At 40.8% G+C, this 19,562-nt stretch overlaps 1 protein-coding gene across 1 annotated transcript in view; it reads left to right on the top strand.

Annotated features, from left to right (window-relative positions):
* The first annotated feature begins 4,879 nt into the window (after window positions 1-4,879).
* Window positions 4,880-19,562, top strand: part of LOC127577738 (anoctamin-9-like) — an 88,752-nt gene continuing 74,069 nt past the window's right edge. The window contains exon 1 of the mRNA XM_052029246.1: window positions 4,880-5,138. Coding sequence (XP_051885206.1) covers window positions 5,109-5,138 — 30 coding nt within the window. The 5' untranslated portion in view covers window positions 4,880-5,108. The remainder of the gene's footprint in view (window positions 5,139-19,562) is intronic.

Genomic DNA, 19,562 nt, shown 5'->3' with positions numbered 1-19,562 from the left:
ATGTATAAGTGTTAGAAACTATTTTATTAATAACTACTTAAGATAATTATTATCATAATTACTTATGATAATAAGAAAAGTAAAAATGTTAGATATTGAACATTAACCCCAAAACTAAACTCGAAGTGTGTGTGTGGCAAATTCCCAAACTCCAAGTCCAGGAATAGTTCTCAAAGTTCAGTTCAGCAAGTCATAAGGTGAAATGTGAGCAAAGGCTTTTGCAAACCCACCGTTGACTGAAGAGAAAACGTAGAGAGAACATAGAGAGAACTTACGAAATCCAAATGTTCCACGACGGAACCCATATGACACCTCAATCACTGATGATCTCCATTTACTTTGTTCTGAAGTATCTGCCACCCCGAAGGCATTCGATATGTGGCCGTCCACACAAATACCTGTTTCCCTCTACAGGTTAACGACAAAGTGGACTCCACTTCTTTGCTCCAAAAATCCATACATGGATTGTGGTGACAGACACAGTTATTGTTCTTCATCCATTGTTACGGAGACCAGCAGTCAGTGTCTCTCTCTCTCTCTCTCTCTCTATCTCTTTGACTCACTGACTCACTAAGCAAAAAAAAACAGCCAGCACGTTGTTATCTTGCTGTTGTGATGACACCACACACACACTACTGCTCTACTGTACTATATCTTAAAGGGACATTCACCAAATAACAACCTGATCCGTAACACTTCACACTTCTCCGGATTGAACTCCATCTGCCACTTCTCTGCCCAGCTCTGCATCCTGTCAATATCCCATTGCAACCTGCTACACCACCAACCTTCGCGTCATCTGCAAACTTACCAACCCACCCTTCCACTTCTTCATCAAAGTCATTTACAATAATCACAAAGAGCAGGGGTCCCAGACCAGATCCCTGTGGAACACCACGAGTCACCAACCTCCAGGTCAAATACTCCCCTTCTACAATCACCCTCTGCCTTCTGTGGGCAAGCCAATTCTGAAACCACATTGCCTATTTTCCATGGATCCCATAAATCATGACCATCTGGATGAGCCTACCATGGGGAACCTTGTCAAATGCCTTGGTAAAATCATACATGCCACATCCACCGCTCTACTTCCATCAATCTGTCTTGTCACTGCCTCAAAAAACTATGTGAGGGTCATGAGGCATGACCTGCCCTTCGCAAAACAAGTTGACTATCCCTTATAAGACTATGCATTTCCAAATGCTCATAACTCTTGTCCCTAAGGATCTTCTCCAATAACTTTCCCACCACTGATGTAAGACTAACTGGTCTATAATTCCCAGGATTATCCCTTTTACCTTTCTTGAACTATGGAACAACATTTGCTATCCTCCACTCCTGTGGCCAGCGAGGACTCAAAGATCATTGTTAATGCTCCAGCAATCTCTTCCCTCACTTCCCATAGTACCCTGGGGCATATCCTATCCGACCCCGGGGACTTACTGTATCTATCCTAATGCTTTTTAGTAGCTCCAACACTGCTTCTTTCTTAACCGCGACATGCTCCAACACATTTGGCTGTTCTATGCTAATCTCCCCTTTGTCTAAGTCCCTCTCCTCGGTGAACACTGAAGCAAAATATTCATTCAGGACCTCCCCTACCTCCTTCGCCTCCAGACACATTTTCCCCCTTTATCCCTAAACAGTCCTACCCTCACCCTGGTCATCCTCTTGTTCCTCACATATGTGTAGAACACCTTAGGGTTTTCTTTAATCCCACTTGCCAAGGCCTTCTCATGCCCCCTTTTAGCTCTCCTAAATCCCTTCTTAAGCTCCTTCCTGGATACCTTATGTTGGATTCGACTGTTTTTAATTAGCTTTTTAACATGTATCGTGTTTAATACACCTCAAGTGGCAGCACAAGGAATGGCCGCTTACTAGCTTATTGGTTCGTCCATCAGGTGAATATGTGGTTTTTTTCATTTGTTGGTTTGGCCACAAGTGTCTAATAGGTTTCCTGATTGGACTATTGTTAGCTAAGGAGCATCTCTTATCTCAGGTATAAAAGGTGTCACTTTTTGTTAATCTCCCTCTTGCTCGTCTCCCCTGGCCTGATCTCATCTTTTGTTCCCTTTGTCTCGGCTCATCAAAGCTAGTGCCATGTGCTCTGTGACTGTGTCTTTGTTTTAAACTTTTCCAATAAAACTTTGAAGCACCAAGTTGTTTTCAACTCACTCCTGGACTCCTGGAAGAACCTGTGGATTCGAAAATAACTGGATCCGACACTTATAACTCTTGAGCCCTGACTGATTTTTGCTTCCTATACCTTAGATAAGCTTCCTTCTTCCTCTTGACTAAACTTCACCGCCTCTTTTGTTAACCATGGTTCCTTCACTCTACCATTCTTTCCTTGTCTCAGTGGAACAAACCGACCTAGAACCCCATGCAAGTGGTCCCTAAACAATCTCCACATTTCTGCAGTGCATTTACCAGAGAACATCTGTTCCCAATTTATGCTCCTAAGTTTCTACCTAATATCATCATAATTTTCTCTCCCCCAATTAAATACTTTCCCATAATGTCTGCTCCTATCCTTGTCCATGGTTATGCTAAAGGTCAGGGAGTTGTGGTCACTATCGCTGAAATGCTTGCCCATTGAGAGGTCTGTCACCTGACCAGGTTTGAGGACTTATTTGAGAGCAATGACTGAACAGCTTTAATAGATCAATTGTTTGGCTAGCTTCTACAAAAATGAATGGTCTTGGATTTCCCACAAGCATTATGTGAACTTCTGTCTTACTCCCTGTCTAAAAACTGGAATCTTAATAAACTGCATTGACATTTACTATTTTAAAATTTTAATGTGGAAGCAGAAACTACTAGAAATACTCCACAGATTAGACATTATCTATGCAGGAAGAAATGGAAATAACAGTGCAGGGTGATAACACACAATTTACACAAGCACAGTCTGACCAACACAGTTTTCCAACGTATTTTGCTTTTACATCAGATCTCCATCAGCTGGAGAATTTTGCATTATAAAACATTAAAGTTTTGCAGCTACCATAAATAGTAAGTAACTCCAGATTCCCAGATGTGAAGTATGGTTAAAACAGTTTGCCATTTCCTACAACTTCCTTCTTGATTAGCTATTTGCACTCCCCAGATAATTCAGTCTTTTCTGTCTTGTAAAATGCACCTCAAAATCTATTCCTTCAGAAATTATCTTCTCTTTTGAATGTCACTAATATTTAAACCAAAGAAAAGACTGGTGATAAAAGGAAGGAGTGAAAACTTTAAGAAAGTGTGGGCATGGTGTATTTGTACAGTTATATAAATAAGCCCTGTAGTTAGAAGATATAATTGTCATCAATTGCGTCTATTCTATAGATATTAAGCAGCACAGATACAGAGCTATTAGAGTTAGAATAAAAACTCGTTTGAAATTCCTGTGATTGTTATTCTAAAGATCAACTTAGCAGCATTGTAGCACTGCAGCAGTATCCAAGATTTATTATTATTCTAAAATTATACTTTATTTATAACATATGCAGGAAATATGATAGGTATAAATCTTTCTCTGTATTAATTGTACCATCAATTCAATACATTTTCTTACAATGCGTTGATGCCATTCATATTTCTCCTTAACCAATAATCCTATAAAGTGTTTGACACAGGGCCAAGCCCCTCAGTTTCTAGCAGCAGCAGCATGTTAGACTGCGGTCTTCCCGCACAGACCCCCTTTGCAGTGGCTGTTTCAGTGTGTCTCTCAGCATGTATTCCTGAACTCTGCAATGTGTCAGTTGGCAGTATGTGCTAAAGGACATCTCCTTACACAAGAAGACCAACAAGCTTCAGGCAGACCAAAGTGCATCTTTCACCGAGTTTATGATCATCCAGCAGCGGCTGACCTTTGTCCTCTGCTGCTTGGGATGAACCTCAACGAGGACAATTACATCCTTTCCCAGATCTTGTTGGTAAATCCACCGTCCACAAAGAGGTGGAGAATCATCTCATCTGCGCTGCAGCCATCTCAAGGGCAGAGTGCATTTAGAGTAAGACTCCTCTGCCAGAACTCCTCCATTATCACCACCAATGGAGGAAGAGGTGCTTGGCATCCACCAGTCTTCACAACTCCATAATGAAGTTAAGAATACTTACACCTCCTCACATACACCCCTCATTCTGGCACCACCTCATTGTGTCATTCAATCTTTCCTGGTCTCCCTTCCATCATAAACTTTCCCTTTTGTTCTCTTGGCCTCTCTCCCTACTTGCTGAACTTCTAAATTTCCCCAGTTCTTGAACGGCAGGTCATCAACTTGAAACATTAATTCTGTTTCTCTGAGCACAACCTGAATACCACTTGATCCATGAATGTGGAAATGGCTAAAGAAATATGCCTTAGCTTTCAATCCCTGGTGAATGAAGAGAATCAGTGGCTTGGATGGGTGATGGTAGTTTGCTTGGGGGAGGAGGTCAATTGGCTTTGGAAAGAACTGTAGAACTGCAACCCCCACTGCTCTTCCCCACAACTTCCTCCAATGCCAGAGTTGACCCCTACTTATCTCCAACGAGGAGGGGCATCAACTGGAGGGTGCTCAATCCAGGATCCAAATATAGACGTTACATTGAAGTGACGGGCAGATTTCCCTCCAATTAGTTTCATCTTCCCCCAATGGTGGAGGCTCGCTGACACCACGTGGGATACAAAAGTGAATCTAAATTGGTAACGGCATTCTAATAACGCTGATTGTCACAAATATTGTGAATGACCTCCGATAATTTATTTCCTGGCTATTGAGGGAATTTACGAGGGAGGTGGCTATTTCACTCGAAGAGGGGAACTGTGAAACTTATAGCAGGATGGAAGAGCCTCGAAGTCGGTATCATATTACTCAGCGTGCGTGGCCCTGGAATGAGGAAGTCGTAGCCGAGAGTTGCTGGGAACATTTCGACGTCTTAACTGAGTGGTTCCCCGCAACGATCAGAAAGCTAAGAAAACAGAAGAGGCTATTAGTCAAGTGGACGAGCAGGATGTCCCAGGAGGGGAGCTGCTGCTGATTCCAGGCTGGACACCGAAGGAGATCACTGGTGAGGCGGGACTGGCTGATCATTGGCAGGATTCAAACTTAACCAGAAGTTTGGGAACACTTCGTCGCATGAGACCGCAGCCAGAGACTATGGAGCAGGTAAATCTAGAGATACTCTTTGCTTCTGTCAACCTTCAAGCGTTTGCTTGTCTCGAACCATTAGCACAAATCCCGAGTTTTTGAAAAAGTAGAAAAGCGTAAGGGTGTGACAGGTACTTTGAACCCATTGAAAGAGAAAGAGGATTACATCTCTTGGTTTCAATTTATTTATTTTTTGTTAACTGTGACACTGTTCTCCAAAAAACTGAAGGCAAACAAATGTGAAGTGTTGTTTCCCGGGTCGTGGCGATGGTGAAAGATATTTGCAATATCACGAGCAGTTGTGAAAGTGCTTTGAGCGTTTTGAAAGTCTGATTTGTTGGGAAGGAGAAGAGCAACGATTATTGATTTCTGGACAGGACGGTCTGATACTTAGCCCTGGGAGGTAGATTGCCCTGGTTATGGGTTGGTGCGGGAGTTGGTCGATATTACACCAGTAATGCTCGGATAATCTGCTCTGTTTCCTTATCAATTCGTCCTCAGCTAGTTTTCCTGTGTTCTCTATGTCCAGGAAATTCAGTATCCCGGGATAGACAGTAGGAGAAGCCAGACTTTGCAAATGTGCGACTATTGATAAAACACCGTTCAGTTTCTTTGACCTTATTCTTCCAGGATATCATTTAGCTTCACGCGCATATGGTATATGGTTGAAGAAAATCGGAGAGTTAAAGTTGTGGTGGTGGTGGTGGTGCAGGGCTTGTGCGAGCGAGTTTTGGTATTGGTTTATTATTGTCACTTGTACCGAGGTACAGTGAAAAACTTGTCTTACAAACCCATCGTACAGGTCAATTCATTACACAGTGCAGCTACATTGAGTTAGTACAGAGTGCATTGATGTAGTACAGGTAAAAACAATTACAGTACAGAGTGAAGTGTCACAGCTACAGAGAAAGTGCAGTGCAATAAGGTGCAAGGTCACAACAAGTTAGATCAAGAGATCATAGTCCATTCATTGTATAAGGAAACCTTTCAATAGTCTTATCACAGTGGGGTAGAAGCTGTCCTTAAATCTGGTGGTTTGTGCCCTCAGGCTCCTGTATCTTCTACCCGATGGAAAAGGAGAGAAGAGAGAATGTCCTGGGTGGGTGGGGTCTTTGATTATGCTGGCTGCATTGCCAAGACAACGAGAGGTAAAGACAGAGTCCAAGGAGGGGAGGCTGGTGTCCGTGATGCGCTGGGCTGTGTCCACAACTCTCTGCAGTTTCTTGCAATCCTGGGCAGAGCAGTTGCCACACCAAGCTGTGATACATCCAGATAGGATGCTTTCTATGGTGCATCGGTAAAAGTTGGTGAGATTCAAAGGGGACAAACCAAATTTCTTTAGCATCCTGAGGAAGTAGAGGCGCTGGTGAGCTTTCTAGGCCGTGGCATCTACATGACTTGACCAGGACAGGCTGTTGGTGATGTTCACTCCCAGGAACTTGAAGCTCTCAACCCTTTCGACCTCTACACCATTGATGTAGACAGGTGTATGTACACCGCCCCTCTCCTGAAGTCAATGACCAACTCTTTTGTTGACATTGAGGGAAAGGTTGTTGTCATGACACCATTCCACCATTGTGCAGTGATGATTAACATAAGTGGAGTTTACAGAAAAAGAGAGTATGTAACAGTGCAGCAGCTGTGTTAAATAAGGAACATTGTAAAACGTAAAAGACTTTTTATCTTAAGACATAAAGCACTATTAACAGGATTGGTGAATTAAAGGCACAAATAAAAATACATGAGTTTGATCGAATAACCTTTACACACATGGCTACAAAGTGCCCAAAGCTGGGAACTGAATATTTCACGGTACTTAACACATCAGTGGGATTGGCAGAATGGAAAAGGAAATGGGGTAGATCAGATACTAAAGGATGACATTGAAACAGTATTGAGAATAATCTTGGCTCGGAAAATTAGGAAGTGGAATCAGTTTGAGTGGACAAAAGCAATAAAGAAGTAATTGGTGAGAGCAGTCAGTGGGCTCTCTAATATTGGCTACACCACTGGACAGAATATCAATCAAGAAACAAAGGGAGCTTGCAGTAAAGTAATAGGATAATCCTGGGTGACTTTAATATTCGTGCAGAATGGGCAAATCAAACTTTTGTGGATGATATCATTAAATATTTTTATGACAGTTTCTGATGATGGACTCTTCAAGTGAACAGGCTATTTTAGAACTGGTCAGAGACAAGTAATTAGTGATCTAATTATAAAGGATTCTTTGGGAAAATATATTCATAATATTATAGTATTTTACATTCAGTTTTAGAGTGAGAAACATCAATCCAAATCTAGAGTCATAAACTTAAATAAAGGTTATTTCATAGGTATGAAGGGAGAGTAATTGGTTTATTATTGTCACATGTACCGAGAAACAGTGCAAACCTTTGTTTTGCATTCCATCCAGACAGATCATTCCAAACATAAGTATGTCGTGGTAGTACAAACAGAATGCAGTGCTAAAGTTACAGAGAAAGTGCAGTTCGGATAGGCAGATAAGGTGCAAGGGCTGTGATGAGGTAGATTGTGATATCAGGAGTTCATTTTTATCGCACAAGAGTTTTGTTCAAGAATACTATAGCAGGGGGACAGAAGCTGTCCTTAAGCCTCGTGGTATGAGTTTTCAAGCTTTTGTATCACCTGTCCAATGGAATAGGAGGTAGAAGGGAGAATGACCAGGGTGGGAGGGTCTTTGATTATGTAGGCTGCTTTCCTGAGGCAGCGGGAAGTGTAGACAGAGACAATGGAAGTGAGGCTGGATTGCATGATAGAATGGGCTGTGTTCACAACTCTCTGCAATTTCTTACAGTCTTGGGTAGAGCAGTTGCTATACCAAACTGTGATGCATATGGATAGGATACTTACTATGTTGCATCTGTAAAATTTGGATAGGAAATTAGATTACATGGTATGAAGCAGATATATAATGGCAGGTCATTAAACAAATATTTCACTGCTGTCAATAAAGATATATGCCATTGGGGATAAAACTCTACACAAAATCCATGGCTAACTAAAGAAGCTAAGATGTTGTCAGATATTACAAAACTCTCAATGTTGTGATAAGTCTGAGCATTTTAGGAAACAGGAAGACATGATTAAAACATTATTCAAAGTGGGTAATATTGGAATATGAGAGTAAACTAGTCAGATATATAAAAATGCATTGTCAGATCTTATGCAACTGTGTAAAAGGAAAAGAGTAAATGTTGGTCCCTAAGAAACCAAAACGGGAATTTGTAAAAGGGAATAAAGAAATGGCAGTGGTTTTAAGCAAATAAACTGCATCTGTCTTTGTAATGGAAGACACTAAAAGCACAGCAAAAATAAGATCAAAAAAGTGGGAGAAACTTAAAGTAATCATTACCACTCGAGAAAATGTCCTAGGGAATGAATGGAACTAAAGACTAACAAATCTTTTGAAACTGATGACCTGCACAGTAGGGTTCTAAAAAAACTGACTGCAGTGAAAGTGAATGGATTGGTTCTGATCTTTCATAATTCCCAAGTTTCTGGAAAGGCCCCAGGGGATTGGAAAACAACAGATGTAACTACGTGAATCAAAAAAGGATGGAGAAAGAAATTGTGAATTAAAGGCTACTGAGCATAATAACTGTCATTTGAAAATGCCTCAGGTCAACGTTAAAGAAATGGTAACAGGACACATAGAAAATACAAATACATTAGATAGAGTCAACATGGCATTACAATGAAAGTGAAACTGTGATTGACAGTTTTGTCAAATCAAATAACCTTTGATTTGTCAAACAAATGAAAGCTTTTGGTGAAGGAGATAACATATTAGCATTGATAGAATATTGAGTCCAGCTCAAGGGTCTCGACCCAAAACATTGACTGTCCACGGATGATGCCTGATCCATTGAGTTCCTCCAGCAATTTGTTTTTTGCTCCATATTCCTGCATCTGCACTCTCTTGTCTCCATTGATAGAAGATTGATTAGCAAGAAACGGAGAGGAGGGTAAAATGGGTCTTGTTCTGGTTGGTATGATGCAATAAGTGGTGTGCCATAGGGATTGGTGCTGGGTCCTCAACCTTTTATAACTTATATAAATGAATTTAAGGCATCAAAGGTATTGTTGCTTAATTTACTGCTGACACCACAGGGATCAGTGCTGTGTTCACACAATTTAAAGCTATATTAATGAATTAAATGAAGAGACCAAGAGTCTGATATCCGAGTTGCCAATGACACAGAAATTGGGAGGGAAGGAAGGTGTAAGGAGGACACAAAAAGTTTGCAAAACAATTGAATGTGTAAAAAGATTGTAGGAGGAATACAATTTGTGGCAATATGTGGTTATCCACTTTGGTAGGAAGCATAGGAAATACTTTATAGATGGTGTGAGTCTCTTGAATGCTGGTGTTTGAAAAGATTTGGATGTACAGGAAGAAAGACAGGATGGAGGCACAGCAAGTGATTAGGAATAGAATGTTAACCTTATTGCAAGAGGGATGACTTAAAACATTGAAAAGTCGTGCTACAATTGTATGAGGCTTTGATGAGACCATACCTGGAATGCTGCATTCATTATTCTCACACCACCTAAATAATATTCTTTTTTATCAATCTGGACAACCTCACATTTTCCCACCTTACACTCTATTCACTAACATTTTGCTCATTCAGTTAACCTATCTATCCTCTTTGAAGACTTTTTGTGTCCTCCTCACAACTTCCTTTCCCATCTACCTTTGTGTCATCAGCAAACTTGAATATTTTCAAATGAGTAATTAATATAATTTTAAATTGCTGAGACATTGGAAGCAGCGCAGCCCAGATTCATTTGATCGATTCGAGGGATGAATGAGGAAAAATTGGGCCATATTCTCTGGAGTATTTAGAAGAATGAGGGGTGATCTTATTGAAATATGATTCTGAAATACACTTGACTATCTTGATGGTGTGAGAATGTTTTTACTGGTAGGGGAAATTCAGAACATGGAAGCACACTCAGGATAAAGGCCAAAGTGAGGTGAAATTTCTTCTCTGAGAGGAATCTTTGGAATTCTCTACCTCAAAGAGGTGCTGATGCTAACCACATCCACATAATGAATTTGGGCCATAATGAACTTACTTTTAGCTTGCAATTGTGCAGGGAACTGCTGCTAATTACAGTGTATAAGATGAAGGGATCAAGAGTCTTGTATCCGAGTTGCCAATGACACAGAAATAGGGAGGGAAGGAAGGCATAAGGAGAAAACAAAAAGTTTGTATCCTGCTGGTTCATTTGACTTCCAGATCTGGCACTGGAGTCAGCATTCAGTCCAGGTCCATCTGATCTCTCAGCTTTATACCAGAGAAGGCTGGTATAACATCTTTCAATAATTGTAAGATGTGCATTAATGGATCAACACCTGTTGTGCATCCTAGATGATTTCCTCTTTTGTCATCTGCTAGTTACTGCTTCAAGATGAAAATTCTACTTAGTGGTTCCTGTGTTGTGGAGGAGATAGGTGGTAGTTACTGTGGATACAGCCGGACTGAGTTGATGTTGAAAAGATGCACAAGTCAGTAAATGTTTAGTACTTTCACATACTTAGCTTTGGAAATCAAGAACTATTTACATAGAAAGCTCCCTCAAGTATTCAAGAGTGAAAATAAATTATTGAGCCAGAATACACAATAGGATAGACAGTATGAGGATGCTGTGGGAGAAATGGGCTGAATGTTCTTTGCCCAGTGTTTTTCTTTTATGATGTTGCTTGTAATTATCAGCAATGAACATACTGTGTTTGCCAGGTCTTTGAATGCTTTGGTATAAGTGGAGACAAATGGAATGAGTGCACTAAACATTTATGTACCCATTCATCATTCAGTATTTCGTTGACATTTTGTAGGTCTACTCTTTTTACCAAATAAGTCAATCAGTAAGTGGGACTTTAGAAATATGACATAGTCACAAAAATATTAGAAATACAAGGGTCATGGAAGGAACACCCATAGTAGGAAATTACCTTTTACAGAATGTAGGTGGATGGGGTTTAACCATCTTATAAAAGCAAAATACATAGTGCAAATGCTGGAAATCTGAAATAAAAACAGAAAATGCTGGATTAGTTAAAAGATGAGTCTGAAAATATTGTCAATGAGAAACAGCTTCACTAAAAGCAGTGGGGAAAGTTGAATACACTGGAGAGGTGTTGTAAGGTTATTGTGGAAGGTTGGTTCAACCAAATTGGTTGAAAAAGCAATCACCATTTATTAAACAAATAGGAAAAAGGAGTTGTAAATGCCTGAGGAATCAAAGGTATAAATAAGTATCTCAGGCTGAATGAAATCATTGACAGGGTGGGGCTAAGCTGAGCCAGCATTTACTTGAAGGTGAAAGTACAGTTGTTAAATTATTGGACTAGCATTTAGAGACATGAATTTGAATTCCATCATGCCAGCTGAGGAGTTTAAAATAAATAAATCTGAAATAGAAATCTTGTATCAGTAAAAACAAAATCAGGTTCAATAAAGTCCTTCAGGATACGAAATCTGCCACCCTTACCTGATCTGGGCCAAAACATGATTCCAGACCCACCAGTATGATTAACTTTTAGCTACCTAGTAAGCTCCTTACTTCAGGGCTATTAATGCTGGCCCAGGTGGCAGTGACCACATCCTATAACGGACAATGCAGTGGCCACATCAGGCAAGACTGAAGCACAGGGTCCTAAGGACCGTCCTCCATTGCATCTTCCTGGCTAACATGCAGTCGTTAGAAAACAAGATTGAGGACGTCAGAGCAAGATTGCTTTATCAGAGGGATACAGGATTGCTGTGTACTTTGTTTCACAGAGACATGGCTCACCCCTAACTCTCCTGACACAGTGCTCCAGCCCGAGGGTTTTTCAATCCACCGCATGGATTGGGTAAGGGAAAAGGCGGCAGCATCTGCTTTATGATAAACTCGTCGTAGTGCACGGACGTGGTGGTCTTGTCCCACTCCTGCTTCCCCAACCTGGAACATCTGACAGTGAAGTACCGACCATTCTATCTACTGTGGGAGTTCACAGCTGTCATCTTGACTGCAGTCTGCACCTCACCTCAGGCAGACGTCAAACTGGCACTTGAGAAACTATATGCTGTAATCAACAAGAACAAAGCAGCATACCCTGACACCTGCCACGTTGTGGTGGAAGACTTTAATCAGGCTAGCTTGAAGAAGTCTCTGCCCAACTACTATGCACACATCACCTGTAATACTAGAGGACTCAACACACTCGACCACTGCTATAACACCATCAAGAACGCCTCCTGCTCCATCCCTCACCCACACTTTGGTAAATCCAACCACCTGGCTGTGCTTCTTCTGCCTGCATACAGACAGAGACTGAAGAGTGTGGCACCAGCGAAGAGAACTACAGAGAGCTGGACGGCAGAGGTGGAGGAGCAAAGTTGGGATTGCTTCGAGCTGGTGGACTGGACCATGTTCAAGGATTCGTCAGCAGACCTAAATGAATACGCCACAGATGTCACCAACTTCATAAGGACATGCATGGATGAGTGTGTACCCACAAAAACATTTCAAGTTTTCCCCAACCAGAAGACCTGGATGAACCAGGAGATTTGTAATCGGCTGAGGGCTAGATCTGTGGCTTTTAGGGTTGGCAATTCAGAGTCATATAAGAAGTCCAAGTACTACCTCTGGAATGTCATTGCGAACACAAAGAGGCAATTTCTGACTAATCTGGAATCACAGATGGATGCTAGACAGCTCTGGCAGGGCTTGCACAATATTACTTCCTACAAGACAAGATCAGTTAGCCTAAGTGGCCATGACCCATCACTCCCGGATGAGCTCAATGCCTTTTATGCACGCTTTGAGAGGGAGAACTATGACACACCCATATGAGCTCCCACATCTCCAGATGACCATGTAATTTCAGTCTCTGAGGCCAATGTCCAGGCATCCTTCAAGAGGATAAATACATGAAATATGTCTGGTCCGGACAGCGTACCTGGCTGAGTACTTTAGATCTGTGTGAACCAACTGGCCAGAGTATTTATAGACATAGTCAGCCTATCGCTTCTGTGGTCTGAGATGCCTACCTGCTTCAAAAAGGCTTCTATTGTACAGGTGCCCAACAAGAGTGTGGTGACCTGCCTCAATGACTACCATCACCATAATGAAGTGCTTCGAGAGGTTGGCTTTAGCGTGTATCAACTCCTGCCTCAGTGATGATCTGAATCTGCTCCAATTTGCCTACCACCACAACAGGTCAACAGCAGATGCAATTTCTCTGGCTCTCCACTCTGCTCTGGACCATCTGGACAACAGAAACTCATACGTCAGGCTGCTGTTCATTGACTACAGCTCGGCATTCAACACAATCATCCCATCTGAACCCATCATTAAGCTTCAAGACCTGGGTCTCTGTACCTCCCTCTGCAACTGGATACCGACTTCCTCATTGGCAAACCTCAGTCAGTGAGGATTTGTAACAACATCTCCTCCTCACTGACCATCAACTCAAGAGCACTTCAAGGCTGCATGTTTAGTCCCCTGCTCGACTCACTATACACAAATGACTGTGTGGCTATGCACAGCTCCAATGCCATATACAAATTCACCAATGACACCACAGTTGCTGGATGAATTACAGATGGTAATGAGTCAGTGTACAAGAGCGAGATAAGATGTCTGGTTGAGTGGTGCCGCAACAACAACCTCTCGCTCAACGTCAGTAAAACTAATGAGCTCTTTGTTGACTTCAGGAAGGAGGAGGAAGAACATGCGCCAGTCTACATTGGGGGATCGGTGGTGGGGAGGGTCAGCAGCTTTAAATTACTGGGCATTAACATATTGGATGACCTGTTCTGCACCCAGCACATTGGTGAAATTACAAGGAAGGTGCGCCAGCATCTTTATTTTCTAAGAAGGTTCAGCTTGTCACCGACCACTCCAACAAACTTCTACAGATGTACTGTAGTATCCTGACTAGTTGCACCATGGTCTGGTATGGCAATTTGAATGCGCAGGAACGTAAGAAGCTGCAGAGAGTAATGGACTCAGCTCAATACATCACGGGCACATCCTGACGTATGAGTTTCTGTTGTCCAGATGGTCCAGAGCAGAGTGGAGAGCCAGAGAAATTGCATCCCGTAGTATCTACAGGAGGATCTGCCTCAGGAAGGCAACATTCATCATCAAAGGTTCCCACCATCCGAGCTATGCCATCTTCTCACAGCTACTATCGGGAAGGAGGTACAGAAGCCTGATGTCCCACACCACCAGGTTTAAGAACAGCTACCACCCTTCGACCATTTGGTCTTGAACCAACTGGCACAATCCTAATCATTACAGTTTAGCACCACTTTGATCACTTTGCACTAAATTGGACCTGTGTTTTTTTTGTTTGAATTAAATTGTGTTCTTCCTTGTAAAAATTCTGCATAATTTATGTTTAATTTATGTTTTTCCTGTGAATGCTGCTTATATGATGCAATGTGCCTGTGATACTGGTGCAAGTAAGTTTTTCATTGCACCTGTGCATGCATGTACTTGTGCCAATGGCAATAAACTGAACTCTGACTTTGAATGAATAAAAATAAAAAAAGATTTCAAAGGACAGGGAAACATATTTTATAGAGGTGAAATTTAACTTCCTTAACTGGGGTAAAAATCAAGCACAATATCAAGGGATTTTGAATATTTGGAAAGGAAGATACAAGGGGCACAATGATTAAGTTATTGGAGGTTAAGTTACTGGACTGGAGAAATGTGAGGCAAGGAAATGAGTTCAATCCTATATAGCTCTATCAATTAAACATAGCAAGAATAAGGAGCTGGTATCTACTAGATGTTGTTTACAAACTCATCTGGTCCACTAAAGCCCTTCAGGGAAGGAAATCAACTCCATTCATCTGGTCTGACCTACATCCATAGCAATACACTTGATTCTTAACTTTCCTTGGAAATCGCCTATGAATTCATTCAGTTCCAGGGTAATTAAGAATGTGAAATAAGTGACTGTCATGTCAAGGATTCCCAGGTTCTGTGAATGAAAAGGGGAAAAAAAAGCTATTGGAGGATATGCATTGACAGTACTGAATTTGATTTAAAAGTAAACAGACAAAATTAAAGTGGTGAACTCTTAATGAGAACACATAGTCACAGAATATTATTGGTGTTCCTGACAAGAGCACCATCTCTACTTGGTGAGGCAGAAATCAGAGAATAGAGTTAGGATTGAGAATTCCATCCTTGGATCTTGAACAAAGATTTGTTATCAGATGCTAATTAAAAAGAAAGTTGAATATATAGTTTCTCTTTTATGTTCAACATTGAAAACGGAAGGGTATTTTGAAACTGGCAGGAATGATATTAGAGGCTAAACACAAGTTGTTAATAGCAGGCAAATGATAACATTTGAAGAGGCAGATAAATGCTCAGGAACTGGTAGGAAAGCAGGTACAGGAGGAAAGTTCTGGAGTTTGTGGACAAAGTTTAAAAAGACAAATTAGCCCACCAAACACTATTGTTTTAAGTTTAAATTTTGTCTTCAGGTAGAAAAACCTGCTCAGCTATAATCTGGTGCCAGAATCAGGATGAAGGAGAATGGTATTCACTGTTATTTACACACAACTGCTGGAGCTATTTTAGATGTGTAGTCTAACATGAAATTCCACTAGTTTTAGGAAAATGGCATCTTCTTCTCTGATGGACCATTAGATTACAGTGTATGGCAGGAATTGCCCAGATTGGATCAGATATATGAGGCCACAGTGGTATAAACTTGCCAGTTAAACTTTGTTCATTTTAGCCAAAGTAGCCTTTTAACAAATTAATATGATATATGCTGCCAAAAACTCTGCACTGAAAGTGATCTATTTTAAGTCTGATGTTTTATTTCTTCAGATTTTTAAAAAATCTCTTCTAATTCAGTCATTCTATTTATCTTTTTCCACACCTGATTTGGTATTGGAATCTCATTTACTAATTTATAACTCCCTGCTTGCACTCTAATTTCACAATCTAATTGGTACTCGTGATTCAGACTTACTTGTCCTGTTCACACAGGTCACAAGTGCCCAAATTTCCCTCAATGCAGCATCATCAACTTGTATTTTCAGCAACTACAGATGAAACAGGCAAGGCCAGGTCTGCCTAATGGCAAGCACCCTTCAATGCCCTGATTACGGCCCATTAATTTAAAACAAAAGGTTCAGTACAAGAACCTCAGCTACAATATTATTATTTTTAGAAAAACACTAAACCAAAATTGGACAAAAACACCTAACACTGAAACAAATTGTTAGAAGAATTGACTTAACAGTTAATATTTCAGATGTGGAAACTTTGAGAAAAATCTTTCATAGCAGAGCTGTTATTTCAACAAGTAGTTCACATAATGCTCAATCTGCAGCGTTTGCAAGGTTGGAATTTAGTCAGTGCTTGGTTGCAAGTGTATTTTTCTGTGGGAAGTGGGAAACTAACTGATCTGTCAATACGATGTTTTACACAACATTTCTATCTTTCAGTGTTTACAGGTGTGATAAAAGTCCTTTCACTTATCTACTCCATGCTTTAACATTTTAACTGAGAATAACAAATAGCCTATGTTACCTTTCATAATTGAATATAGCTCAGAGTCAATGTGTTAAGGTATTCTCTTGGAAAATGGTCTCCAGCCATACCTCTACCTCAGGACAAAGCTCATATAGGTGTCAGAACACAAGAAAAAAGGAGCAGCAGTAGGCCACCTGGCTCCTCAAACCTGCCCTGCCATTCAGTATGATCACGGCTGATCTAGCCTAGGCCTCAAATCCTCACCCGTGCCAGATGCCAACAGCCAATTCCCTGACCTTTCAAAAATTTATTTAGCTCCACTTTAAGTACTTCTAATGACCTGGCCTTTACAACTCTCTGGTGTAGAGAATTCCAAAGATTCACTATCCTCTGCGAGAACAAATTTCTACACATCTCAGTTTTAAATGATTGGCCCCTTATTTATGTCCCCTTGTTCATGACACTCATATTAGTGAAAAAAGGTAAATAGGATGGTTTGCTTTCCTCTCATTGTAGTTTGAATGGACACCAACAAGCAATTATTTGTTTCCAAATTCAGTCTGGTAATTCATTTTAAACATTACTGCCAGTTCTATAGTTTTAGGCATCCTTAGTTTATTAAAACGTTTTCCTTGATAAAGTTAAGAAACCATATTTTCTTTGATCCCTGTAACAGTCAATACAAATCAGCAATGCAAACAGTAAAGTGGACATTGGCGGCTGTATAAACAGTTTTGGAATGGTGCAGAATGTTGAACCCATTGAAACACAGACTCAGCCCCTAGACACCAGGAATTGGGGCTTATCACTTCTTGAGTGACCTTGATCACTGTAAGCAGCGCCTGGAAAGTCAAGTGGATAAGATCCTCTTTTATGGATTTCAAAGTTTTTTAATCCCGCCCTCTCCAATAAAATAAACTAAGATTAATTAATATCAGTGTAGGTTAGCTTGATGGATGTGGTCTTGGAAATTGACAACAGACAAGCTGACAACGAATCCTTAGGAAACATTCTGTATACATATATATGACTATTTGTCCAAACACTGAAACAAACACAATGTACTTCCATAAAAAGTAAAACATGCCTATTTTATAGTAATGAAGCTTGCTATAAAATTGTGACTGTAATGAAGCAGATGCTCAATTTATTCCATTTATCGATATATTCAAACATATACCATGCAGTTACTGTAATTTGGACCCATTTTGAGGTCATAAATAGATGCAGGGGACATGATGGAGCTTGTGTCTGAAACTCGGGAACCACAAAGTCCTGAAAAGCTGAGGAAGCAGCTCTACAGAAGTTGTATGAAACTGAGGTTGAATCAAAACAGGAAGCTATATGAGGGATACAACACTTCTTGTAAACAAGCAATTCCCTCCAGCTGTGATGAAATTTTCTGAAACATGTCTCTTCATGTCAGTGCTTTTCACAATTTCCACAGCTTCTCACAAGGTAACCATGGAGAAGGTGGGCAAGTAACCCCATTCCAGTTTATTGAACCAAGATAAAGTTTTTGTTTTCCCCATCATAGCATCTAATAATTTATTAAATATTTCTAGATACTTGATTGGACCACATTAATGGAAATGGCTTTGCAATGTCAAGGAACCTATTAACAAGTCTGTAGTTAATCTTTCCTCAGTTTACATCCATGCTGCTTTGAAATTCAGAAATGAGAATGGAGCTCATAGAGGTCAAAATTGGTGTTGATTTCCTCCATTCCTTCTTACTAGTTAATTTCAGCCAAACCCTTAAATGTAATTGTCATGAACCAATGACATTATAGGGCCTGTAAGTCAATATTAACTTGGGCCAGGCTCAATACTGGTTAAATTGGTAAATTGGTTTATTATTGTCACATGTACCAAGGTACAGTGTCTTGCATACTGTCCATAGAGATCATTTCATTACAACAGTGTATTGAGGTAGTACAAGGTAAAACAACAACAGAATGCAGAATAAAGTGTTACAGTTTCAGAGTGCAATGCAGATCGACGATAAGGTGCAAGGCCATAATGAGGTAAATTGTGAGGTCAAGAGTCTATCTTATCTTACTAGGGACTGTTCAATAGTCTTATAACAGCTGGATAGAAGCTGTCCTTGAGCCTAGTGGTATGTGCTTTCAGGCTTTTGTATCTTCTGCCAAATGGGAGAGGGAAGAAGAGAGAATATCCAGGGTGGGTGGGGTCTTTATGTTGGCTGCTTTACTGAGACAGTGAGAAGTGTAGATAGAGTCCATGGAGGGGAGGCTGGTTCCATGATGTGCTGAGCTGTGTCCACAACTCTCTGCAGTTTCTTGTGGTCACGGGCAGAACAGTTGCCATACCAAGCCGTGATGCATCCAGATGGGATGCTTTCTATGGTACATCAATAAAAATTGGTGAGGGTCAAAGAAGACATGCCAAATTTCTTTAGCCTCCTGAGGAAGTAGAGGCACAGGTGAGCTTTCTTGGCCATGGTATCTATATGGTTGTATTTGCAGTTACTTTTGGGATGTGAAGTAAGATCCAGAAGAGGCCCAGGGTAAGTATTTTTTTACTTAGGGCTTCCTTGTTGGTCAGGAAGGGTCTGAGTGCTCCTCATTGTCCAACAGTATAAGAGCCAGGGATCTAGTGACAGCTTCTGACCTCCTTTTGTCATTCACTTTCTTGGAGACCACTACCACCTCCTGCTTGTCTAATTGGGTGATATCATTAATGATAGTTCAGGTAGGAATCAGGCCTGATCCCTTCGGAGTGAAATAGGTCAGGACTCATCACGAGTCTGTGAGAGCATGATACTTTCCTATTAGACCCACATTTACTTTTTGGAAATAGTCAATTTTCATCTTTTGCATCACCCCACTCTATCACTGGGTCCTTTTCCAATTCCAGCCCTTTGTTCATCCCTGATATCTTTTGTCCTCAT

This window comes from Pristis pectinata, chromosome 14 (assembly GCF_009764475.1).
Source record: "Pristis pectinata isolate sPriPec2 chromosome 14, sPriPec2.1.pri, whole genome shotgun sequence".
Taxonomy (NCBI): domain Eukaryota; kingdom Metazoa; phylum Chordata; class Chondrichthyes; order Rhinopristiformes; family Pristidae; genus Pristis; species Pristis pectinata.
Note: the sequence above shows the minus strand (reverse complement) of the source record. Positions and strands in the feature narration are given on the sequence as shown.